This window comes from Microtus oregoni, unplaced genomic scaffold (assembly GCF_018167655.1).
Source record: "Microtus oregoni isolate MIOR12 unplaced genomic scaffold, Mior012 000073F_ref0000255, whole genome shotgun sequence".
Classification (NCBI taxonomy): Eukaryota; Metazoa; Chordata; class Mammalia; order Rodentia; family Cricetidae; genus Microtus; species Microtus oregoni.
The window spans coordinates 3,032,728-3,060,476 of record NW_024543986.1 but is presented as its reverse complement, the minus strand read 5'-3'; the positions used below and the strand labels follow the sequence as shown (position 1 = coordinate 3,060,476).

Genomic DNA, 27,749 nt, shown 5'->3' with positions numbered 1-27,749 from the left:
TGTCAGGACATTCCTCTGACAATTCAATCTATTGAGCTCTTCTTCAGCTGTTTCTGATGTTTGGAGCGTCGTTTTGGATTGCTCTGCATGACAGACAGGTCAGACCTTGGGGAAGATTGGTAACCCACATCCTCTGCTTTTATGGGCTTGATAATATGGCCTGCTTTGGTGACAACCTTGGGAGCAGTCAGCTTTTGGAAAGCTCTCTGTGTGTTCCACGTGGATCCTATAGGATTCTGGATGGTCCTTTCAAATTGCTGATGGTGGGTGAATGGATACGGGAGCACTCGCACCTGGAAGGGAAAGAAGAGGGATTTGGCGTGAGGCCTAAGGTGCAGTTGTTTAAAGGGAGCCTAGAGAAGGCATAATGGCTCATGCTTGTAATCTCAGCATTTGCAAGGCTGAGACAGGAGGATCACAGGTTCAAGGTCAGCCCAGTCCATAGTTGAGTTCTATGTGGCAATCACAAGGGAGGTAAGCTTGAGAGGCCAAAGCACCCCAGTAGTCCCATATAATCTTAGGACTGATAATCTGTTTGAAGTTATTTGGTACCCACACTCTCAGGCTTGGCCAATGGTTTTAGGACTGAAAACCCAGAAAACCACTCCTGCCTGGCTACAGTAATTCCAAGGCTGCTAACCAGTGCGTACTTATACAACACTGTCACTTCAAGGAGCCCAGGAGTATTTGTACATCCTCATGGATTCTGACCCTTCTATTCTCCTCCTGCTCTCTATTCTCTCCCCACCCCCTTGTTTTTTCATAACAGAGTCTCACTAATGTAGCCCTGACTGGCCTGAAACTTGCTATGTAGACCAGGCTGTCCTGAACTTCACAGAGATCTACCTTCCTTTCCTCTTTATGATTGATTTTTTTAAAATATTTATTTATTTATTTATTTATTTATTTATTTATTTATTTATTATGTATACAATATTCTGTCTGCAGGCCAGAAGAGGGCACAGATGGTTGTGAGCCACCATGTGGTTGCTGGGATTTGAACTCAGGACCTTTGGAAGAACAAGCAATGCTCTTAACCGCTGAGCCATCTCTCCAGCCCTATGATTGATGTTTTAAGGGAACCAAAGATACGCCTCTGAATCCTGAATGCCTCCAGGTTCTTGAGCTCAGCTTCATTTTCTTAAGGCAGAGGATGTAGAGCTGGTTGGCCCTACTTGATAGCACCAGCCATCTCCCTTGGCGTCATCATATGTATAGACGGGAAAGTGATTTTCCCAAGTAAAATAAGCAAATGCAAGAACAGAACCCTTGGGTTCCTGGTCCTTGCCCTGTGCTCTTCTCCACTCCAGAGTGCTAGCATCAGGTTTGTAATCGCTTTCCCAATGTCAGTACTGAAAGAAAAGGCTTCCTTTGCCTTTCGGCTACGGAAATGTCTCATTTGGGTTAATGTTCTTCTATCTATGCATGCTACTAAGGGTATGAAAACATAAAGTCAGTTTCAGGAGTCCTCTCCTGTTTTGACACACTTCATTCTATTGCTCCTATGGTGTCTAGCTGATTCAGTGGTTTTCAACCTCTGGGTCGCAACCCCTTTCAGGGTCAAATGACCCTCTTGTAGGTTTTCTCATATCAGATATTTTCATAACAGTAGCAAATGATAGTTATGAACTTGCCAAGAAAATTATGGTTGGGGGCACCACAACATGAGGAACTATATTAAAGGGTAATAGCAGTAGGAAGAGAGAGAACCCCTGAACTAGTTAAAAAGAAGAGACAGTTGGTTGTGTTCGTATAGCACACACAAAGTCCTAGATCCAATCCCCAGGGATCACATAAACTAGATGTGGTGGCATATATCTATAATTCAAGCACTTGGGAGGAGGTGGCAGGAAGAACAGATGTTCAAGGCCACGTTCAGGAACATAGTGAATTCAAAGTCAGACTAAGCTATACATGAGATCCTGTCTAAAAAAAAAAGGCAAAGCAAAAGTCAAGAAAGATTCCTGGAAAATCATTTCATAATTTGCTGTGACGATAGTAAATAAACACGGGAAGGAAAGGCCATCCTTTCTGAGAAGCACACTCTTAGCTGTCATCTGTAATTTTGGCCCACTGGAGCCTTCTCCTCTAACAATGTGGGCCCCTGTAAATTAGAATCAGGTTGTCAGGCTTGGCAACAAATGCTTTTACCCAGTGAACCACCTCACCGGTCCTATCAGGGTGTTTCTTCCCTCTCCTTCTATATCCAGTTGTTTAGTTATTATAGTTTCAGCTGGAATTATATTGGCAACCGTTTCTGCAGTGATTGGCTTAGAAACTGAGATCACACAGAATGACTAAACTGTTATTGCTCGAGTTTTTGAGAGAGGGCCTCGTATCCCAGGCTGCTCACCAATTCACTGGGTAGCTAAGGACGATCTTGAACTTTTGATCTTCCTGTCTCCACCTCCAGAGTGCTAAGATTAGAGATTAAAGGTATGCTTTCTGTCTAGCTCCAATGTTACAATGCTAGTAACAGAACCCACAGCCTTGTGCATGCTAGGCAAGCAGTCTAGCATCCGAGCCACATCCCCAGCTCTCCTCTCTGTGCTGTACACATTCCATAGTTCTTTTCTCTTTAGAAGGGCAAACACAACTCATTTCAAATGAGAGGCAGACCACAGGACTAAAGGGAACATGCAGATTATGCAGTTCAATGACAGTTTTTTTTTGGGGGGGGTCACATACTCACCTTGAGAGAAGCCCAATTTCTCTCTGGACCTTCTGTCCATTTTCTAACTTTTCTACTTCATGTGCAACAGCACTCAGTATTGCCTGTCATATTCTAGAGGACAATGGCTATGCTCTACTTTCCTAAACTGTAAACACCCCTTGCTCATTATTATTATTATTAGTATTTTTTGAGACAGGGTCTCACTCTGTAGCTCTGACTACCCTAGAACTTGCTCTGTAGATCAGAGATACACCTGCCTTTGCTGGGGTTAAGGGCGGATGCCACCTCATACAGCTCATCCCTTGCTTATTAGCGTATGATTCAGCTGAAAATTTCTTCACTTTTGTGGACAGATAGTGAATGGTTCATCGCCACTTTTCTTGACACATGACTCAAACATTCTGGTCTCCAAGTGTTACCTTGACTACAAATCCAAGCGTAGAGCGGAATGGTAAATTTTTAGTTTAGCAAACCTCATTTAGAGCAGAATGATCCAGGGTACAAGTTTCACTGCGACTTGGTGGCTCAGTTACTGCTTGCAAGGAATCTCTTTTCAGCCTAAACCTTTCCAGTAGCCAGAACAGCACAGCCTGTCTGGCTTTACTGCTCTCCCAACCAGTCAGTGGAATAGACAAATTTGATCTGTTGGTCACCATCACACCAGGTATGGTGGCACAGGCTTTAACAGGTGCTGAGGTTAGGAATTAGAGGTGTGGGTCGTGTCCAGCATGGAGCAATTGGAGTTCAAGGCCAGTCTGGGGTAAGGTGTCTCAAAAAAATGCAAAAGTCTAGAAACCCCAAATGAAAACATCATGATCTCTCTCCCCACCAGTTACTAAAAGAGTTCTCTCAAGCAAGAGAAGCAGGTAGTGGAGATCAGTCACCTAGAGAGTGCTTGGAATCTCACCTGGTGAGCCGCAGCGTGGATGTTGCGTTTCTCATTGATAATCACATTGGGCAAATTCCTGTCTTTTCTCGGTGGACCTTCAGGAGCTTTAATAAGAAACCTGGAAAGCCATAGTCAAAGGAGTATTCAGGATTTAGTCAAAAGTGCGGGGAACACACTTCAGGGTGGGCTGGGGAAACCGTGCTCTTTTGACAGGCTTTTCCCTCCACTTACTGGCGTCTTTTTTTGGCGCTGGGCTTCAGGTCCATCCCGCCCCACTCTCCCCAGCCAGGCAAGGTCAGGTCCAAGTCCTTTGGCTTATTGGCCTGGATAGTTTCCCTCTTCTCTTTTAGGAACTCCTTGATGACATCATCTCCGGCAAAAGCTTCCTTTATCATTTGCTTTTGGTCTCTCTCCACTTCATCTTCCTGGGAAGAAATAAGAGCAAGAACTGAAACTTGTCTTGCAAGTGCTTCACGAGGAGACCGAATCCTGGGTTGTGACATCTTAGCGCCCCCTAGGGGGAAGTGCTGAAAGAATGATCGATTCGCAATGGAACCAATCAGGCAATCATGCTCCAATTTCTCTCTAGGGTGACACAATTTAAACCCTTTAATAAGGAAAGTTTTAGGGTGGGAGAAAAGATGGCCAGGGTCAAAACAGAATCTCCAAGTGTGGCCGGAATGTGAACTCCAGCAGCTTTATATCCCAGGAAAAGCAGATAGGTCTTGCTAGTTTTAATTACTTAAATTTGGGGTTGGGGCTGAGGGCAAACCACTGGTGGTCGGAAGTGTGGGGAACTTTGGCGGTAACTCAGAACTGAACTTTGAGTTCTCGTGCCTGAGATCTAGCCAGAGTTTTCAGTGACTACCTCCTCCATTGAGACCTGGTCGACAGTCACCACAGAGAGCTTTAGTGGCCCAGAATTTAGGCTGCTTGTGTGGCTCAGCTGTGTGCATATATCTGCATCTGTTAAACTGACACTTGGGGCCCACCTGGCACCGTGGTAATCTGGAATTCTTAACTCCTGAAACGTCTTCCCAGCAATACCAACTTACATAGACTGTGCTGTGTGTAAGAAGGACTAGTTCTGTTCCAGTTCTGGCCCCTAAAAGCCCAAGACCCTGGCTCTACTCACCTGCTCCTCTACTGTTGTGGGAACAGCCACTGATGTCACAGAAGGAGTTCTTGTAGTAAGGAGTTTCTGTAGACTGATCATTTGCTCCTTCTTCTTCCCCTTCAATTCTTCTTGTGGATTCCTCCTTACCTGCTCCCCTCCTACTGCAGCTCCAGGGAGCTCCTTATTAGGAAGACAGTCGTGTTTACCTAGCTCTTCTAGTTCCTCCAGAGTTTGTACTCTCTCTGGCCTCTGCAGCAACAGAGGCTCCTCTTCCTCTGGGGCAGGTTCCTCTTCCTGGACCAGGAGAACTGTCTTTGCTGGACTCTCTTTTGGCTTCTTGGACAGACGATTGTCCTTACTGAGTTTCTGAGACAGTGCCTTCAGTTCAGATAATACCTCCTTGGTTGCAGAATCTGGAGGGAAAAAAATAAAGCTGTCAGAAGTTTGGAAGTTTCCCAGTTAAGGAGTATTTGCCAAGCAACTACTGAGTGCCAAGAAGCATGAAATACACTTTAATAAGGACAAACAGGGTCCTATTTCCCAGGTGACTGCTAATGTCTGGGACTGGGGTTTAACTTCCCTGCACAGTCAACTCTACTTGGAAAGATCACTCAGAATTCTTGTTAGTTGTTTTTAAAGTGTGGTACTGGAGCTCAAACCCAAAGCCTGGCATTGCTTTTAAATACTGTCATAGGTTAGGGGTGTGGCTCAGTTGGTAGAAAAATTGCCTAATAAGCATGAGGCTCCAGGTTCAGTTTCTAGCACTGTATAAAACTAGTCACTGCGGCACACATTGGTAGTCCCAGCACTCCATAGGCAGAGGCAAGAGCGTCAGAAGTTCAAGGTCATCCTTGAGCCGTAGTAAGTTTAAGGCCAGCATGGGATATATGAAATTGTATTTAAGAAAAAAATTCAAGAAGCCTCTGGGGCAAGAATATTATTTATAGAAAATCTTATCATGGAACTGAGGAGAGCTGGGCAGTGGTGGCACATGCTTTTGATCCCAGCACTTAGGAGGCGAAGGCATGCAGATTTCTGAGTTCAAGGCCAGCCTGATCTACAAATTGAGTTCCAGGACAGCCAGGGCGTCACAGAGAAGCATCTTGAAAAAGAAACAGACAAAAAAATAAGAAACCCATTCCCAGCACTACAATAAATAAATTTACCATATAGCCTGCAGAACTATTCATTCTGGGGAAGTGTCACTCAAATACAGACACATAATATCTAGCATTATGAAGTGCTAAAAATGCCATTTTCTCACTTCATGTAAGCAAGACAAAAAACCCAAAAATAAAAATTTGGACTCCAGACATTAGGAGCAGTTTAACAATTTCTCCAAGTCTACCTCTTGTCTAAAAGTATGTATGGATTCTGACACTTACCATCTTACTTGATTGTAAGTCTGTAGGTACCAGCAATGCTAAACAACACCTTTTCAAGGCTAGCTTAGCACATAGCCTTTGAAAGTCCCTAGATGTTAATCACCACAGAGCGTGTGCAGGTGGACATTCCTTTCTTCTCTCAGTCCAGACACAGCAACACGAAATTGTCCCTTTCACCCCATCACAGCTCACCTTGGCCACCCACTGGCTTAGCATCCTGGTTGAGCTTAGATCTTTCCCGAAGGGATCTCCTTTCCTCAAATTCTTTCAACAAAACATCTTCCTCTGCCTCTGGTTTTTCATTTCCCTCGTTTTCAGAAAACTCATGGGCCACAGGCTCAGGCAGTTCATTCGAGCCGGCCTGGACCTCATCCTCTTGTGCATCACGATTGCAAGTCCTGAGCATCCATGGATTGGGTCCATCAGCATTCATCTGTGCTTCATTCACTGCATCAGAAACTAGGGCTTCTTCCTCTTCAGCGCCTCCCTCTTCTTCACTCTCTGAAACAACTTGGAGCTTCTGCGTCAGTTCCTTGTTCTTAGCCAACTGTTCTTGCATAGCTTGGCGGGCCTAGAGGAAGGAGTTCCCAGCACGGGAGCTTTGTCGTTAGTGACCATAGCAATGCCTTTCCCCTCATTTCTTAAAATGACCTCTACTCTTGCCTTGCTAGTGCTGGGTTTGTTATATGTGTAACAACAATAAACTCAAGCTGCTGCCTTTAGTTTTTTTCTTCAGAATGCTGGGCTGGAACCCAAGCTTTCACCATGCTGAGTAAGTACTCTACCATTAAAGCCACAAACTCAGTTTTCTCATTTCATTTGGCATTTCTTTTCTCCCCTTCCTTCCTTCCTTCCTTTCTTTATTTCTTTCTTCCTCTCTGGCTTCTCGAGACAGGGTTTCGCTGTAGCTTTGGAGCCTGTCCTGGAACTAGCTCTTGTAGACCAGGCTGGCCTTGAACTCACAGAGATCCACCTGCCTCGACCTACCTGTGAGTGCTAGGATTAAAGGTGTGGGCCACCACTGCCCTACCCACTTAGCATTTCTTACTAGCATTTACTGTTTAAACAGTACACATAAAATAAACAGTAGCCATAGAATAAAATAGAAAGACAAATTATTCTTAAGGAAGCAACAGGTGAAATACAATGATAAAAGTATAAAAACTTTCTTCCTTTTGCTAGGTTTGCCTTGATGTTTTTTTTCTTTCATCTTTTTCCACCTTTGTCCTGGTCATTTTCTCTCTGCCTTAACCTTTTTTCTGATGTCTTTCTATATTCCTGGTTTTTCATTAATCCTTGTGACTTTCCCCCCAATTCTATTTCTGAGGCCATTCTTGTGTACTGATTTCCTTTTTTCCTCCAATTCCATCTCCTTTTGTCTGGTCTGTCTCTTACCTCCAGGTCATACTTTGCCATAATTGCCTTTGACTTGGCCCATTTGCCACTGTTCTGATGCTTAAGGCTCATTCGCTCCTAGAAAGGAAGGACAAAATGAGATCTTTAATGCCTTTCACGGATAGTTGTTAGCAAAGGTGTCAAAAAGCAAGAGGCAATCTCACCATCATTCTGGCTTTCTCAATTTTTTCCAGTTCTTCCAGTGCAGCATTTGGATCGACTTTCCTCAGCTGCTCAAAGTCTTTTATGGCTTTTTTGGCCTTTCCTTTCTTCACAATTTTGTGGTATCTACAGGGTAAGAGAGGAGGTATGGGAGCTGAGACTTGGCTGAAACACAGAATGCCACATGCAAAAGTGCCCACGGGATCCAAGGGGTTTCCTAATGCAGGTGCTAGAACGACTACCACAGTCAATACGGAAAACTGAGACAATGGCCAGGACTCTACAACCCTTCGAACTTCTGCAGAGCAGACTCTTCTGTTCCTATAGTTCAAAGTAGGAACAGAACACATTCCAGAGAGGCAGAAAAGCAAAAAAATTTCTACTGGATTCCACGCTCTGGAAATTCAGAGCTCACTCTGCAGAACCACTCCATGGTCTTTTGGAAGGAGAGAGAGTAACCAAACAGTCCTCTTCTTGTCAATGTCAAGTATAAATGCTAAAGGCAGAGGAGGGGGCATTCCTGAAGTGACACAACCACATGAGGTTCTAGGAAAAGGTGATGTCATTCCTACTTGGGAGTTCTTTTACATGACCTTAAACATCATGTTAAAAGTTTTCTCCAAAGGGTTCACGATTAATGACACCGCTTGCTGATAAGAGGTTCACAGCTTCCTTACTTTTTACTTTTGATTTTCTTCATCCTTCGAGCCCTGGCTTCATAGTAGGACTGCAGAGCTCAGGCCCTCTGAAGCTCTGCTCGGCGAATCTTAGCCTACAATGAATGACATTTACAGTAACTCCTGGACTTGAAGTCAAATGCTGGGAGAACCATGGCTTGCCTGGGTATGTGAAACAATCTACAACACTTACCTCTTCCAGGCTCATGGCTCTGAGGGAGGCTTTTTCCACAGGAGTCAGTAAAGGGTCTGTCACTGGCTGTTTGTTCTTATGCAGGAGGTTAAAAACTTCCTGTTCCAGAGGGGTTCTTGCCTTAAGGAGGTAACAAAACATGCCAAACCTTAGGTTCTAATCAAGCTGTTCAGAGGAATAGACAATGCTTTATTTTATTCTGAAGTTTAAAAATTTGTTTTCTTTTCCCTCCCTCCCTCCTTTAGACAAGATCTTACTATCTAGATCTGGCTAGCTTGAAACTCACTATAGCCCAGGCTGCCCCAGAAGTGATGGTGTCTTCCTCTTTTAGCTTCTCTAGTACTATGATTACAGGATGGTACTATTCCACTCAGCTAGATTTGTTTTTGAGACAGGGTCTCTCTGGGTAGCTCTGTCCTGGAACTTGTTCTGTAGACCAGGCTGGCCGTGAACCCACAGAGATTTGCCTACCTATGCCTCCTGAGTGCTGAGATTAAAGGTGTGTGCCACCACTGCCTGGCTTCAGCTTGAATTTTCTAAAAAATTATTATTAAGGCAACTTCCACAAGGGAACTCAGGGACTTGATAATATTACTTGGGGGATCATTTTCTGTTATCAATTTTCTTAAGGATCTAAGCATGATAGTCTTATGTTAAATGCTAGAAAGAGAGCATTACTAAATTGTCATGTTAATTTTAAAAGTCCAAAACTGTCAAAGTGATGGTGGTGCATGCATGCCTATAATCCTTACACTTGGGAGACAAAGGCAGGCTGACAGCTGCAAGTTCAAGGCCAGGCTGGGTGACATAGCAAGCTTCTGACTCAAATAAAACAAAACAAAAGTAAAAAAAAATTATATATATATTTGAAGCAAACACCAATTAATTTACCTTATAGTTGGGAATCTCAGGGTCTTATCATAACTCTACAGGGAAGGAGAGGTTAGATCTTAAGCATTATTTGCCATTGATGATATTAACTGGAAAATCAACCCAGAACTTTTTTTTGAGGAAAAAAATCAATTTATTTAGCTTATGGTTATAGCACATCATTAGGGAAGTAGACAAGATTGCCGGGCAAAAATTGGGAACTTGGGGGTGGGGTGGGATGGGGGTAAGGGGAAATGGGGAGAGAAAAGTGAGAAGGGGAGGATGGGGGAAGCTTGGGGGAATGGGATGGTTGTATTTGACAGAACTTTTTTTTAAAAAAAGATTTATGCCTGCATGCTAGAAGAGGGCACCAGATGTCATTACAGATGGTTGTGAGCCACCATTTAGTTGCTGGGAATAGAACACAGGACTTTTGGAAGGGTAGTCAGAGCTCTTAACCACTAAGCCACATGACCAGTCCCCTAGAACTTAACTTATTTATGTACTTATTTATTTGGGTAGTGCTGAGGATTGAATCTGGGGCCTGTGTATGTGAGCTATAATTCTCAAGCCCTCATTTTTGATTTTATGATATAGGATCTTGCTATACATCATGGTCTGGCTAGCCTCAAACTTCAATCTTTCTGCCTTAGCCTTCCAAGTGCTGCCAGGTATGTGCTACTATGCCTGGCTCTCATCTTTTTATTCATTACCAAATAGACAAGAACAGTCATTCTTAGGTAGATTTTGCCTAGTAATTTATCTTACGGCAGGGTATGTGTTCCCTATCAAATATTTAACTAGCCTTCTTGTAATTCAAATTTAACTCTGCTCGTTTTCTAACTTTGGCTCCAGCTCCTTAGTTTCCAGTGACTTTTCAATGACAGGTGGTAACTATGAAATAAACTGTTCACCAGTTATTTCACACATCAATCAAATATCCCATTTGCTACTTGACATTGTGAGGATGACTAAAATCATCAGGCCAATCAGACCATAGTCCATCCGGACACAGCCCAAAGACAGCCTTTGGCAACAGCCAGTTCCAAACCTCAGATATTATGCATGTTTTTCTTCAGTAGCCACATGCATCATGGTCAGTAGTAAACTTACAAATATCTGAGCAAACGCATAAATACACATCATCACATGTTACACGGTGCTATTGATTTAGCCATAAACCTATTCTACTGAATGGTAAAGGTGCATGATCTTCCATTTTTAGTATCTGCAGAAGTGATCAATCACAGGCTACAAAGTGATTTATATTGCAATGTTGTAATCGCCCTTCAAATTCAATTCAATTTGCCAACATTTATTGATTTCAGCTACATTCCAGGCACTTGTGAGGGGTGCTAGGACTATGCAATTAATTAAGATAGATCCTGTCTTCATAGAGCTCAGAGCAAAGATATGATACACATGCTACTAACAATGTCCCATTAATGGGTTAAATGTTATAATGGTAAGCACACAGAAAGGGTTTGTTAATCCTGATTTAGGAGGTGGGTGGGTTAGAGAGGGAAGGAAATAACTCTTAGATTTAGGTATGGAGGCTTAAGCACAATCTTTCAAGAGTGGGAAAAGTTCAGACAGATGGGCATAAAAACACAGGTACCGGGAAGTAAGTGGTATGTAAGGGAACAATGCGCTGCTCAGCATAGCTAAAACACGAGGCATTTTTATTTTGCTTAAGTGGAGTGCCTTAGATTTGAATTCTTACAGTGACTGTGTGTGCGTGCATGTGTGTGTGTGCCATGGGGCACAGGGCAAATTTTGGGAGTCAGTTAATTTTTTCCACCACGTGGGCTCTGGAGCTAGGACTCAAGTTGTCAGGCGTGGCACTTAGCATTCGTAAGGCTGAGCCCTCTCCCTGGCCCATGATGGATTTTTAAGTAGGAGAGTGCCAAGTGATTCTGTGGTTCAGAATGGAAAGCATGGTGAGTGTGAGGATCCTGACCAGGGCAGCAAAATCTAAAAATAAGAGAGAACAAGCACCTGAAGCCATAACAGATTTGATAAGATCAGCCTACCACGCGTGCTAGGGAGGGGACAGCTAAGGGAATGGGTAGGGATCAGAGGAGCCAGGTTTTCAACCCAGGTGACTCAAATGGGGAGTTAGGCTGTGAACTGAATAAAGATGGCGGTTAAGGCTTGGGAATCTAGAAGTGTGATGTCTGGTGGCACAGTTCACATGGAGATGTGGGCATGCCCCACCTACAGGCTGTGAGACTAGACTTTGGGAGAGATTGAGAGTGACAGCCAACTCACAGAATTGACAGAGTAAGACCCAAAAGGCCCAGGAAAAGCTGGAGAAACCAAGCAGTCAAAGTACAGAGCGGAAGCCAAGGCTGGGAGAGCGTCTAAGAATGCGGTTGTCCATGCTGTTGCCAGACAGGCTGAAGCCGAGGAGGGCTTAGGACAAGGCAACTTGGAGGCTCGTTATTACTGCACTTTGAGACAGGCAGCAGTAGGACAGGAAGAGGAGACAGCAGCAACAGCAGCGGAGACCATATCTTCCCAAAGCACGTTCCTTGTAGGTTTGCTTCATTGTGTAAAAGCTTAAAACACAATTGAACTTTGCCATTTTTTTCTATTCCCAACTTTAAAAAGTTTTCAGCTGGAAACGGAATGTTGCTAAAGTGTCCTGGTTGACTGGACCTTTCAAACCTCTACCTCAGGCTCCCAAACAGCTAGGATTACAAGCCTGTGACATCATGCCCAGTCCTCCTTCCCTTGAATTTGCCTTGAACTGAAAATCCTTCAGTCTTAGGCTTCCAAGCGTGGGAAATGTAGGCGTGCACCACTTCACTTAGGCACATCCCTTTCCTGAGAGGGGTCTCAAGGTCTCAGTCCTCCGCCGGAGTCCCGAGTGCCAGGATTACAGGCAAAAGCTACGATACGCGACCTGCCACTTCACTTTTCAGAAAATCTGCTTATGGTTCAGATTAGGTACAACAGGTGAACTTGCTCTTTGTGCATAGCCTTTAAAATCCGAGTGTAGGAACTAGGCGCCATTCCAGGATTGAGAGGGTCGAGCAAGAGGAGTCAAGGCCAGCCTAAGCAAGACGTAACAGCTAGGATACATTGTGCCTCAAAGCAAAACGTAACAGCTAGGATACATTGTGAACACTTTGGAAAATGCCGGCGCTCACGAAAAGGAAAAAGAGATGGGGGTAAAGGTTACTTTATATCCTTTATAGAGAATGGTGCAGTTTACAACCCTCCCCCCCCAACTCTTCAGCTAGAGTTAAGTGCAATTTTAGGAAGGTGAAACCCAAACTAGAGCGCAGGCATTTTTGATTGTCCACCTCCAGAGATGTAGTTCTGTTACTGTCTCTGGTACTTCGAACTCTTTAAGTTGCAAGGAAAGAACTGGAAGCTGCTAGCCAAACTCTTTCCTTTCACGTTCCGTGCCATACTAGCATAGTTTCTCAGGAATAAGCCTCAGAATAAATGGCATAGTATTCTCAAACTATACCGTCTGGGCCCCACTCACTGAGGAAGAGGCTGGGCCATTCTTAGTGTGGTCTCCTTCACTGACATGGTACTCTCCTGCTAACTCCCAAATTATACTATCATTTAGAAAAAGCAAGGCGCATAAATAGTGTGGAAACTACTTTCTCCACCAAAAAAAAGGGTAAAATTCATGAGTATAGAAATAAAACTCTAGCTGGGCGGTGGTGGTGCACGCCTTTAATCCCAGCATTCGGGAGGCAAAGGCAGGCGGATCTCGGTGAGTTTGAGGCCAGCCTAGTCTACAAGAGCTAGTTCCAGGACAGGAACCAAAGCTACAGAGAAACCCTGAAACCCTGTCTCGAAAAACAAAAACAAAACAACAACAACAAAAAAAAAGGAAAAAAAAGAAAAAGAAAGAAAACTCTAAATCAACAATAAAAATAAAACTGGTTATTTGGGGGCAGGCATGGAAGGCAGGCGGGGCAGCGTGAGACATCGCTTTCATACTTTTTTTTGAAACCCTGTAAATTGTTATTACCTCTTCAATTTTTTTCTAAAGTCTCCCTTCATTCTGCAGCCACACTTTATACCTGATCTCTTTTTCATGTAGAAAAGAAAGAATCCTAGAAAGAGAATGGTAGTGACTTCAAAAATACTATCAGAAAACAGAGCTTTTTTTTGTTTAGTCATGGTGACAAGCAATGCAGTTTTAATTAGCTTAACTTCCTGACATAGACACTATCATTTCTGGTTTTTTAGAAAGCACAGAGAAATGTAACACCTTTGTAGTCAGATCTATCTATCTATCCATCCACATCTATCTATGGTGTAGGTACTGTTTTCTTTGACTATTTTTCTTTAAGACAGAACATTCTAGTAGAGACTCCATACCATTGGTATACTAGAAAAGTAGGCTGGCTGCTCTCAAGGGGTTGTTCATATAGTAAAAAAAGAGACTCCAGGGACCAATTCGGCCAAGATTATAACTACCATTCTACCAAAACTGTATCATTTGCTACAGGCTAAAACCCCTAAAATGGGAAGAATACCCAATAACGAAGAAGAGTTGGTCCATTAAAACCCACCCAACTCAGCCCCCCATGATTATGCATAGTGGCAGGGGTCACTGTTTGGGAAACACGGCTTTAAAGTATTCCTCCCTCCCTTCATGAGTTACTCACTGAAGTTCTTGTCATTAAATGGTAATATAAGTTTTGGGTGGTAGCATTACAACAAAATAGAACTGGGGGATAAGAAAGAAAATATGAAAAAAAAGAAAACATGGGTTGGAGAGATGGCTCAGTGTTTAAGAGCACTGGCTGCTCTTCCAGAGGACCTGGGTTCAAATCCCAGCACCCACATGGCAGCTCCCACCTATCCAGTTCCAGGAGCTCTGACACCATCACACAGACACACATGCAGGCACAACACCAATGAACATAAAACAGAAATAAATTATATAAAATAAAACATAGTATGTTCCTTTCATCTTGGCAGATACACACACACTTTTTAAAATTAATTGTTTTTGAGACAGGGTCTCATGTAGCTAGCTCAAGTTGGCCTCAAACTCCTGATTATTCTGCTCCCACCTCCCAAATGCTGGGATTACAAGTATGTATCACCAAGTCCCAATCTTTGTGATCAGATGTTTTAACAGAGCTACTGTGTGGCTTGGCTATTTCCTGACTGACAGCTAAGATACACTGTCTCCTCTCTTTTCTGACCACCGAAGGAAAATGACAAAAGCTGACATTCAGGGTTAAACTCCTTCAAACTGGTTGAAGGGTTTTTTTTTTAATATTTATTTATTTATTTATTAAGTATACAATATTCTGTCTGTGTGTATGTCTGCAGGCCAGAAGAGGGCACCAGACCTCTTTACAGATGGTTGTGAGCCACCATGTGGTTGCCGGGAATTGAACTCAGGACCTTTGGAAGAGCAGGCAATGCTCTTAACCACTGAGCCATCTCTCCAGCCCCGAAGGGTTTGTTTTTGTTTTGCTGCCCTCACCTTCCAGTCAAGAAACACGTGTTCAATGGGAGCAAAGGAAGCTGGCTCCTTCTCCAGGGGGAAAACCAGCTGCTCTGCTTCCCGGTTCTTCTGAACAACAGAATCCCATTTGGAGAGGATCTGTGAAGTCTTACTGAATGCCACTTCTCTGTGGATCTAAACCAGGCAAAGTACAGAAAAGGAAAGGCTATGAGATCCCACATCAAGCTCAAAGGAATACCAAGAAACCAGAAGGTAATGTTTCTTTCTTTGTCGTCCCCACCCCAACAACCAGAAGCCCTGAAATGACCTCTTGCTCACTTCTGAAGAGTTCAGCCACCCCTACTTTCCCTCCCCTTCTCAGTTCAAGTTCTTCCCTTTATAAGGGGATGCTTTCCATGTAACTTACCCGTTCAACCTCTCCTTTGTTAAGGGGCAAATCCAGAGTCTTCTTTGACTTGACTCTACTCAGTTGCTTTTTTACAGCAGTCAATGAGGAGGAAGGCTTAACAGGCTCAAGGAGATCTGAAAGGGCTAGTTTTTCTCCAGAGCCTGTGAAAAGGTCAACTTTCTCATCAGTTTTGGAGGTGAAACAAAAAAAAAAAAACTCAATATAATGTAGGAAGTGGTCTGAATAGAATATGTTGAGTCTCAAAAATGTATAAATATAAATTATCCTTATTTCAATCCTTTATCCTTTAGGCATAGTGACACCACTAATCTTGTACATTTCCAAATATGTTAGGGGGTGGAAGGAGAAAAAGTTATTTAAAAAGTCAGTTATGCCCCCCCCACCCGACACACACACAGGGTTTCTCTATGTAACAGCCCTGGCTGCACTGGAACTTGCTCTGCAGACCAGGCTGGCCTCAAACTCACAGATCCTCCTGTCTCTGTCTCCTGGATTAAAGATGTGTGCCACCACTGCGCAGCTTCTCCTTGTCGTTTTTACTTCTACTCTTGTCTCACTGCAATTAATTCGTCCCACAGCAGCCAGTCAGTTTTTAAAATTATGTATCTCAATATGTCATAATCCTGCTGAAAGTGATTCAAGCCTGCTTAATTATACCTAGAATCTCATAAACCCAAAGGACAAGTCCTGATAGGATTCGGTCTTCATTTGGAGTTAACTCTAACTCACAATATTCTACTATACTCAACTGATATTAGTCCTTTTCCTGAGTTTTTCTTTAAGTGTTCCTAAGCTGTTCCTTTGACAAGAATGTTTTCTCCCACCTTTGTATGGTTGACTTTCCTTTCCCTTCAACCTTGCCTCTTCAAGGACCTTTCATGGCCAATCAATCTGAAGTATTCCCTTAAATCATTATACTACACCACTTAGATTTTGTCTTGTTTTTAAGATAGGATCTCTTGTAGGCCAGGGTGGCCTTGAACTGTGTAGCCAAGCTTGGCCTTGAATTCCTGCTCTTTGCTCTTCTTGCATCTTTCAAGTACTGAGATTAAAGACACGGGCCACTGCTGCATCAGCCTGTTTTAGTTCTTCCCATCATTCCTAGACTGTAGAGCCCATCTGATCACCCCTTATTCTTCATTGTTGACTTAGTATCTAGACTAGTCACCTGCTATTGATTTAGCTGCTTTGGTGGATACACTGCAGAAGCTCAATAGAAACCCGTTGAATCAATTCAGCTAGCTTACCGGTAGTACACTGCTAAGCGCTCTGAGGTTCCAATGGTGATTACTAAAAGCACAAACTCATTGAATCTGCCAAAGTTCAGAAAAGGTTAAAACAGATACACCTGCTTCTGCCTCCTGAGTGCTGAGAATAAAAGGTATATGCCACCATACCTGGTAGATCATGCATTTCTAACAGTCATGATATTGTCCTTTTCCTCTCTTCCCCCAACTCAGGGGATAAGAAGGGACTCTTGAGGGGGCGGGGTATAGTATATCTTAGATACTACTAAGCTTCCAAGACTCAACATTTAGTTATTGATTAGGAAATCAATAACGGAAAAGCAATGGGGTTGAAAAATGTCTGCCACCTCTACCTAGGTCAGTCAGGTAAGGGTCTGCCATTTCCTTTCTGCTAAGGAGGCCTAGGAGTCTGTCTTGATCCCTTTGCCCTGTGACATGCTGCTTTGTAGGGAACCACAGCAAAGATGCTGATGTTCAGGAAGTCAGAAATAAAAAAAAATAAAAATCAACTAATAGTAGACTAAAGACCACAACATGAAATCCAAAAGTCTGAAGTGCTAAGAGATCACGGCCACTGTCAGCCTTAACTGGTCATGGAAGGAAACTTCCTGTTGCAGTGGCTAACCAGAGACTCAATCACCCCAGAGACTTGCTGTGGCACAATGATTAGTCCGAAATGGCTATCTGTACCCCACTTCAAGCCTAAGGGAACACCATGAAAGAGAGAGTAAGGGGTGGCTTGTTATACGGCAGTTGCTTCCAAATTGAAACCATCCCATGAGGGAGGGGGAAGGCTCATGAGGAAAACAAGTGTCACATGTCTGGGAACACTGAAACTTGCAGATTATCCAAGTCCACCCCCAAGACACAGCTTTATAGAAGTAGCTAACAGCTGTTGGGGAGAAGAGATATGAGCAGCCAGCTACAGAGATTTTCTTGGTCAATTCCTTAAAGAAGTTAAGGGGTGCAGCATTCTTGAGTTTTCATCAGTGTTGCAGTGGGCTTTCGGTAATACACCTGCTTTGGGGTCAAGCTAGCTCCTATAAATAACGCCTCACCCATATTCTGTTAGTCACGACAATAGAAACTCTTTGGTTTACCAACATCAAACAACTCTAATAAGGCTCCAAAAAAGCTGAATATCTATCTGTCTGTCCTAACTCAAAGCATCATGTCAGAACTGAAATACAAAGGCAATTGTGAGCTGGGTGGTGATGGTGCATGCCTTTAATCCCAGTACTTGGGAGGCAGGGACAGATGGATCTCTGTGAGTTCGAGGCCGGCCTGGTCTACACAGAGAATTCTAGCACAGCCAAGGTTACACAAAGAAACCCTGTCTTGAGAAACCAAAAAGGAAAGACAGATAAGAAAAAAGGCAATTGTGAACATTAAAAAGCTATACAAACACTGCCCATCAAAATCCCAGCAAAATTCTTCAAAGACCTCGAAAGAACAGTACTCAACTCCATATGGGAAAGCAAAAAAAACAATCCTGTACAACAAAAGAACTTCTGGAGGCATCACAATCCCTGACTTCAAACTCTACAACAGAGCTACAGTACTGAAAACAGCCTGGTATTGGCATAAGAACAGACAGGAGGACCAATAGAACTGAATAGAAGACCTGCATATCAATCCATACATCTTCGAACACCTGATCTTTGATAAAGAAGCAAAAAAATATCAAATGGAAAAAAGAAAGCATATTTAACAAGTGGTGCAGGCATAACTGGATAGCAACATGTAGAAGAGTAAAACTAGATCCATATCTATCACCATGCACAAACCTCAAGTCCAAATGGATCAAAGACCTCAACATAAAGCCAGCCACACTAAACCTTATAGGAGAGAAAGTGGGAAGTACATTTGAATGCACTGGCACAGGGACCCACTTCCTAAATATAACTTCAGCAGCACAGACACTGAGAGAAACAATTAATAAATGGGACCTCCTGAAACTGAAAAGCTTCTGTAAAGCAAGACATGGTCAACAAGACAAAATGACAGCCTACAGAATGGGAAAAGATATTCACTAACCCCAAATCAGACAGAGGTCTGATATCCAAAATATACAGAGAACTCAAGAAATTGGACAGCAACAACCCACATAATCCAATAAAAAAAATGGAGTACAGACCTAAACAGAGAACTCTAAACAGAGGAATCTAAAATGGCTGAAAGACACTTAAGGAAATGTTCAACATCCTTAGTCATCAGAGAAACACAATTCAAAATAACTCTGAGATTCCATCTTACACCTGAAAGAATGGCCAAGATCAAAAACACTTATGACAACTTATGCTGGAGAGGTTGTGGGGTAAAGGGAACACCCCTGCATTGCTGGTGGGAATGCAAGCTGGTACAACCCCTTTGGATGTCAGTTTGGCGATTTCTCAGAAAATTAGGAAACAATCTTCCTCAAGACCCAATAATACTACTTTTGGGTATATATCTAAAGGATGCTCAATTGTGCCACAAGGACATGTGCTCAACTATGTTCATAGCAGCTTTGTTTGTCATAGCCAGAACCTGGAAACAATCTAAATGCCCCTTGACCGAAGAATGGATAAGGAAAATGTGGTACATTTACACAATGGAGTAATATACAGCAGAAAAAATAACAACATCTTGAATTTTGCAGGAAAATGGATGGAGCTAGAAAACATTATTTTGAGTGAGGTAACCCAGACACAGAAAGACAGTTATCACATGTACTCACTCATAGATGGTTTTTAAACATAAAGCAAAGAAAGCCAGCCTACAAACCATAATCCCAGAGAATTTAGACAACAATGTGGAGCCTAAGAGAGACTTACATAGATCTAACCTACATGGAATGTAGAAAGTAGAAAAAGATAAGACCTCCTGAGTAAATTGGGAGAATGGGGACCTTGGGGGAGGATTGAGGGGGGAGGGGAGAGGCAGGGAGGGGAGCAGAGAAAAATGTAGAGCTTAATAAACATCAATAAAAATATATACATAAAAAAGCTATACAAACACGACAGCTAAGGTAGTAAGAGATACACGGAACCATCACTCAAGTCGCTTTAATGGATTAAGCATTCTATTGAGGTCCATAGGAGATATTCAGCATTCTTTATTTGACTATCCTTAATGTATCCTCACAGGTAAATATTTATGATTTCATGCATAAATACTTTTTAAAACTTATCTTCAGGAGCTGGGCAGTGGTGGCACACACCTTTAATTCTAGCACTCTGGAGGCAGAGGCAGATGGAGTTTGAGGTCAGCCTGGTCTACAGAGTGAGTTCCAGGACAGCCAAGGCTGTTACACAGAGAAACCTTGTCTCAAAAAAAGAAAAGAAAGAAGAAACAAAAAAATGAACAAAATAACAACCCCTTACCTTCAGAACTAACATTAAACTCAGACACTTTCAGACTAGCCTCAGATCTCTCAGCCGATTTCCACCTGAAATTAGGAAAAAAAGATACACTAGAAATGGAAACATTTGCATGGGGAGCGCAAAACACTTCCCTTTATTGTTTTGTTTCTAAGATGCTGAAGTCTAGGGTTTCATACCCGCTCTACCACTGGGTTACACCTTTAAGCACAATGTTTCTTTCTTCAAAGGCAGTTGTGGTTTTATGGTCCACACCCCATGGTCCACTTTTGTCAGTACAACCAAACTGTTTCTAACTTTTGACTTAGTCTAATCCGCATCTCATATTCTTTATATAGCCCCAGTCCTTAAAAAATACAATGTAGCTGGGCGGTGGTGGCACACGCCTTTAATCCCAGCACTCGGGAGGCAGAGGCAGGGTGATGATCTCTGTGAGTTTGAGACCAGCCTGGTCTACAAGAGCTAGTTCCAGGACAGGCTCCAAAACCACAGAGAAACCCTGTCTAGAAAAACAAAACAAACAAACAAACAAAAACAACAACAAAAAATACAATGTAGTACAATGAAAAAGATTTAAGCACACATAAATTTGAATTCAGGTCCTGCCCTTATAAATGGTTCACCATGGAGTTAAAATTTTAATTTTAACTTTAATGTGGTTAATATGTATTCAATGCTTCAAAAGACTATTGGTGTGAATTAACTAAAACTGTACGAGTTCTAATACATTGACAGCAATAAAGAAAGTAGCTAATAATCATACAGTTTTTTACTATATGCTATACACAGGCACTAGGATCATTACATGAGATACTCAATAAATCTTAGTAGGGCGAGCAAGATGGCTCAAGAGATAAAGGCCATTGCTGCCAAACCAAACTGAGTTTGATCCCTGAATCCCCCATATGGAAGGAAAGAACCAACTTTTACAAGCTGTCCTATGACCTCCACTTGTGCTAAGTGGCATATGTATATCCCCACACAAAGGAAGGAAGGAAAGATGGAAGACAGGCAGACAGACGGACGTAATTATAAGCTGTCCAAACTGACAGAGATATTACCTATTTTTTCCACTAAGGGAACCGATCGCTTCCAGAAGTTTTTGATGTTTTCTTTCTCCATCACCGTCCCCCTAGACTCAGAGGAGGAAACTGCATTAGGACAACGCGAGGAGGGGAAAGACAACTTGGAAATAAGTGCACATGCAAATTTGGGTTCTGGTTGGCAGAGAACAGGGGATTCAGATGAGATATTATATGACCACTCTAATCCAAGCTGGATTTGGAATTAGGGAACTGTTTCAAAATTCAAACACTATATAAGGAATGTAGATCCTTCAACCCATCCCTGACCAAAAAAAAAAAAAAAAAAAAAAAGACTGTAGATCCTTAGTAACTTGGAATGTCCTAACTGATTTGAAGATAACATCTTAAACCAGGCAGTGGTGACTCATGCCTTTAAACCCAGCACTGGTGGATCCATGTGAGTTTGAGGCCAGTCTGGGTGGTTACAGAGAAACCTTGTCTGGAGACTACCTTCCCCCACCCTGTGTTTTTTTGGTCAGCTTAGTGACTGCAAATGAATCTACTGATAATTTAATTATTGTCTGCAGAGAAACCCTGTCTCGAACCCTCCTCCAAAAGAAAAGAAATCAGCTTAAAATACTGTTTCTGCATAAAAGTGGTTTTTTTTTTCATACAGAAACACCGACCAACAGTTAAAGTCATAAACACAGTATTCAAAGTGGCTTTTTAATCAGGAGAAACTACCCCACCCCCTTCTGAGACAGGGTCTCATTATGTAGCCTTGTCCGGATTGTAACTTACTATGTACCCCCGGCTGGCTGCGAAATAATATAGATTCACTGCCTCTGACTCCCAAGTGCTGGGTTAAAGGTGTGTGCCACTGAGCTTCATAGAATCCCTTACAAACAAATGAAGACAAGCTCTCGGTTAGCAGCAGAGAAGGGTCTCAAATTTCAGATCCTCCTGCCTCAGGCTCCTGAGTTCTAGGATGACTACCATGACCCCTGACCTTTCCTTATCATTAATATCGGTACTGTTTTACACGGAAGGAGGGGAAACGACTTAAGGATTTTGTAAAGGAATTAGGCGTACAATTCAGTCAGCAGATGCTGGAGTTCTAGGTACCCCCCCATATATATATCTCCAATCCTTTCCGCTACAGGAATGCGTTGTTCGCCCTGATTTTGAATCAGTTCAACGCTGGTCACCCACCTCATCTTCACTGGCGCTCAAGGGGTAGTTGGTTGGCAAATCCACTAGTTCTTCCTGCTGGCTCAAAGCCAGAAGGCTGTTTTAAAAAGGCAACATAGAAATATTAGCACGCGAAATAACCCTTCTTTTAAAAACAGCGTCTCCACCGGCGGTTCTCAACCTGTGAGTCGCGATCCACCGGAGGTTGTTGCACGATCCTTTTAAAGGAGTTGCTAAAGACCATCGGAAAACACAGATAATTACGATTCATAACTGTGGGAAAGTTAGAATTATGAAGTAGCAACGAAAATAATGCTATGGTTGGGGGTCAGCACAACATGAGGAATTAAATTAAACAGTCGCGGCGTTGGGAAGGTTGAGAACCGCTGTTCTAAACCAATTCATTCCGTTTTTTTTTTTTTTTTTCAGTTCTGAGTAGCCCGAGAAGAGGTGCAAAAGCGCAATAGTAAGAGCACCTTCGGCAATTTGTCAAGACTTTACATTTAGACCGAAGTAAGGCAACACCTCCAAGGTAACAGTAACTGACACCATTCAAATTCGCAAGAAAAAGAATGAACAAAACTCATTAGTGATTGACGCTGCGTTTCCCACCGATGCTACTGCTGGTCTTTGAGGTAAAGGCAGTTTCCTAATTAACCTTTTAAAGATTCTATTAGCGATTCTATGCATCTTCTACCAGTCCGATGCCTTAATAAGTGCATTCAAAATGTAATCTTGATCTTTTGTACCCAGAACTGGGGAGATAGGCGAATAATTGAAACCAACGAGTACGGGTGTTTAACTAAGGAGATTGGTATTTAGAAAGAGTCTACTATTACTTAACAGAGTATCTCGGTATTTACTAGGCAAACATTACCAAATGGACTACATTTAGATTTTATAACGCTGAGGGGGAACACGTGAAATACCACAGGAGAGGTAATATTGTGGACGACTCTCACACAATTTGGCACTGCCTGCGCAGATCGCGCGTGGCACAGACAAAAAATGGGCACGTGACAAATAAAGGGAAACCAGTAATATTAACTTTGTCAAGAGATAGATCTGGGCTGGAGAAATGGCTCAGTGGTTAAGAGCATTGCCTGTTCTTCCAAAGGTCCTGAGTTCAATTCCCGGCAACCACATGGTGGCTCACAACCATCTGTAATGAGGTCTGGTGCCCTCTTCTGGCCCTCTTACACACAGACAGAATATTAAATAAATAAATAAAAAAATTTAAAAAAAAAAAGATAGATCTGATCGACCATTAGGTCTAACAGCGTCGCACTTAAAGAGCCGAAAAACAGAGGCGCAAAATCAACTTAAATTAAGGGGCTTTAAAGGACTAATAGCAGATACATTAACTACTGGCAGGATCTTGAGAGAAGGATAACTACTGAGTGTTAGAAGGTGGCGTTTCTCCCCCTAATTCCAGGAAACTCAGCCCTCAGACCCGGGATCTCCCTTTTACTTCTTACCCCTTCGCAGCTTTGGTCGCGTGCATCGCCGTAGCCTGTCTCTCACATGGAACAAGGGCGGAAGCCAAAAAGAAAGCAAGTTACTAGCCTGCCGCAAAGCAATTATTGCTTCCGCCAATCAGGCACGACTAGACGCGTCATTTCCGCCCAGGGAGAGGCTGGTGAAGAATTTGAGTCTCTTTAGGATTGGCTGGCATAACGCCCGGTTGCCTGGCTGCAGGCGGCAAGGACGGCGGGCGGGACTTTGCAGTCTCCGTTCTTTTCGGAGCTCTTCAAATTAGCGGTGGCGATTCTCAGACCCTTGATTTTCTTGTTGTCCCAGATGAGTGAGGTGAGGTCGAGGGTGTCTGAGCTCCGCTGAAAGCTAAAAAAACCCCAAAGCCTCCAGGTCCGTGCCCAGCTGAACTGTGTCTCACAAAACTCATCGCTGGCCAGCCTCAGACTCTGTTGTACTCCCGCATAGTGGTCCACATTGAGCCAGAAGGATGGAGGGCACACGAATATAGCAAGTTTCCTCCCATCTTAAGGGAAATCACTTTTGAGTCTATGTACCTGTGATTGCAGCCCACTGTTCCTTCTTCCTATGCAACAAAATGTCATTCAAAAAAGAGTTATTAAATTATTCCTAGCCCTGGAAAGGCAGAGGCAGGAATATATCTTACATTTCATCCGGGGCTACATGGTGAGAGCCCTTCACACATACACAATGTTATTTCATCCCGGTTGTAGCTCACTGGCAGAGGGCTTGACTCACAGGTACTAGGCACAAGGTCCTAGTCACAGTTTCTCACCTCTTGACGAACTGTTTTTTTCTTGTTTGAGACAGGCTGTATAAAAATTCAGGCTAGCTATAAAAATTGGTGATCCTGCCTCAGCGTCCCAACGGTTGGAATTATATGTTTGTGGCATCGCATCGGGCACAATAATTCTTTTTTTAATAAACTTATCTATTTATGTATGTGAGTGCATTTGTGTGTGTGTGTGTGTGTGTGTGTGTGTGTGTGTGCTCATGACACTGTACACATATGGGAACCAGAGGACAATTTGTTGTCCTTCCACCATTTGACTTCATGGATTAAATTTAGGTTGTCAGGCTTGAGGTCATCACTTTTGTTCATTGAGCTCCATTGCTACCAGTCTGAGACTTCTTGCCTGAAAACATTCTTGCTATTTCTCTTAGGTCATTTCCATTTTGTTTTTCTCAACTGTTCCACCAAGTGTCTTATGATCAGTGGCACTCTAATTCTTAAGTAAAATAACAATTCTTGGTCTTTGTCTTCCCAGAATTTGATTCGGGATTTGGTAGTTCTTTTTGTTTTTCATTATTCATTTATCATTTTCTAAAAAAATAATTGACTCTATGCCAGACTTTTAGGAGCTGTTGATATATTGGTGAGTAAAACAGATATATTCTATGGCGTCATAGATCCTATTTCCCAGTGGGCTTTATTAACACAATTTTAATGTTGTTAAAACTCCATCCCAGAGTTCCCTGCCTATTCTCTCCCGATATCTTAGCTCTGTGTCCAGCTTCAATTTTCTCTTCTGGATACATCTAATATACTTTCCCCCTAAATGATGATATTCCCTAAAATTCTACTCTCAGTCTTCTTTGTTTGTTCCATATGTCCTTCCTGGGGTATATTGTTTTTAAAACTAATATGTAAACTTCAAAGTCTACACTTCTAAGAAAGATGTCTTTCTTAAACTATAGACCAGTATCTGGTTGCCTTCTTTGTTTCCACAACCACAATAGAAATGACCGGTGACTTCTGCCTTTCCCACAGAATTCTCTTATAATCTTCATCTCTATAACTGGTCAATAAGCTATCCAATCAAGTCAGACGTTTGAGAGTCACCTTAGACTCACCTTTCCGTGGTTATTTCCCTAACACCTTCACTTTTAATTCCTTATTCTCTCAATTGTCTCCCCACTTTTCTGTCATTTTCTATTTATAACATCTTTATATTAATTCAGATTATCTCAACTTCAGGTCTGTGGTATTGCAGTAATCTTATAGAATAAGGGAATAGTGAAGTTAGATTATCTGTGATTGAAATTTAGTTCTGTCACTTATTAATTTGATAAGTAGTTTTTAACATATTTAAACATTTATTTCTTGTTTGTTAGGGGTATGTGGAAGTCAGAGGGCAATTTGTGGGAGTTGGATCGCCTTCCACCATGTGTGTTCCAGGAGTTGAACTCAGGTTGTCAGGTTTGGGGGAAAGCACTTTCACCTGCTGATTTTCATCCAAGATTGGTACTTCTTAAGCCATTTAGGTCCTTGGTGTCTTTGTTTTCTTATTTTTAAAATGGGAATAATAAAGTCAGTCAGGCATTGGTGGAACATGCCTATAATTGTAGCACGTGGAAAAGAAAGGTGTGAAGACCAGGAGTTGAAGCTCATCCTTGCCGACATAGTGAGTTTGTGGCTAACCTGAGTAACATGAGATGTTTCTCAAAAAAGTGGGGATAATACTACATTAGGTAGTTGTGAAATTAAATGAATTATTATGTACATAAAACAGTAAAATAAGTGAAAAACTCTTAGAGTAGCCGGCTACACACACATCAAAGGTTCAATAATTGTTAACTATAATAATGACAATTGTTTCAATCAGTTTTTCAATTGCTAGTCTTCTATCCAATTATGTACTTAAAAGATGTGAAGAGACTATTATTAAGGAGATAAAAATAAAATACACGTTTAGTCTGTCCTCTCTGAATTACTTGTCACTTCTCAAGACACTTCAAATTATGTTTTTATAGATAGATGCTATTTTATATATAATATGAATAAGAACATTTTTGAAACATTGACTTTTTTTGAGAAAGGGTTTCTCTATGCAGCTCTGGTTGTCCTGAAACTCACTCTTTAGACTGCAAACTCAGAGATCCGCCTGCCTCTGCCTCCAAAATGCTGAGATTAAAGGCATGCACCACCATGCCTGGCCCTTCAAGTCCCCTCTAATGTGGAGTTATAAGGATGGCAAGGCCATGTTGTAGCTAAAACTTAAAGGATGACAAGGAACCAGTTTTGCAAAGAATGGGGGAAAATTTTCCGGGCAGAATGAACAATGTACACACAGTCGCTCAGGGTTAGGAAGACCTTACAGTATTTCAGAAACAGAAAGGACAGTGTGGCTGCATCATTGTGAATAACAGACCATTTAGGACCTCACAGATGATGAAAGAATTTAAAATGGGTCACGAATATTAAGTTATGCAGGAGAATGACATTTGAAGTTTTATAAATATCATCTTCCTGCTGTGTGTAGAATGGACTGGAGATGGGCAGGAGCAGAAGTAGAGACAGAGTTGGGCGTGGTGGCCTTTATTTAATCCCAGCACTCAGGAGACAGAGGCAGACAGATCTTTGTGAGTTCATGTTCCAGAACAACCAGGGTTCCGTTATACAGAGAAACCCTGTCTTGAAAAACCAAACGACCTCCCCACCCCAGAAAAGTAAAAAGATTCAGAGATCAGTCAGGAAGCTATTGTGCAGACAGCAAGAGAAGGTGGCAGCTATGGGAACAGAGTCACTGATGGACCGACCAAAAGAATGGGGGAGGAAAGAGAAAGATTAAGCCGAAATTACTGGCTTCATCAAGTGACTGGGTAGTAGGCTACTTACTGTGAACCGCAGAAGACTAGCGAGGGCAGGGGAGAGACGATAGTGGAGTGAGACTAAAATTTCTGGCTTGTGTTTTTGTAGTTTGAGAGTTAGTCGCCTCCCTGTTGGTCTGATAAAATGCCCTGGTCAGAGGCAACTTATGGAAGAAAGGGTTTATTTTAGTTTATGGGTCGAGAGGGATAAGAGTCCATCCTAGCAGGGAAACACAGCACAAAGGGAAGAAATGGAAACAGGAATAGGAAGCTGAAAGATCGCCTCTCGCTCTCAAGATGGGGGTCTTGCTATATAGCCCTGGATAGCCTGAAATTCACTGTGTAGGCTAGGATGGCCTCATACAGTGATCTGACTGCCTCTGCCTCTTGAGTGTTGGTATTAAAGGCTAGAACCACCATACCCAGCTGGAGCTCAGATCTTTTAATGCAAACAGAAGCCAAGTGAATTGGAAGTAGGGCAAGGCTGTAGACTCTCAAAACCCATTCCAGTGATATGCTTCCTTCAACAAGGCTGCACTTCCTAAAACTCTTCAAATAGTACCTTCCATTGGAGACCCAAGTGTTTAGATATCTGAACCTATGGGGGACATCT

General features: G+C 42.5%; 1 protein-coding gene across 1 annotated transcript; it reads right to left on the bottom strand.

Moving 5' to 3' along the window:
• LOC121441132 (U3 small nucleolar RNA-associated protein 14 homolog A-like) lies at positions 1-23,623 on the bottom strand. The gene is given in 15 exon segments (XM_041642266.1): positions 1-293; positions 3,582-3,681; positions 3,795-3,988; positions 4,699-5,093; positions 6,258-6,636; positions 7,461-7,538; positions 7,625-7,748; positions 8,300-8,394; positions 8,493-8,612; positions 14,836-14,991; positions 15,224-15,366; positions 19,839-19,903; positions 20,897-20,967; positions 22,073-22,148; positions 23,530-23,623. Coding segments are annotated over 15 exon segments (2,292 nt in total). The 5' UTR covers positions 23,556-23,623; the 3' UTR covers positions 1-23.
• Positions 23,624-27,749: the final 4,126 nt, after the last annotated feature.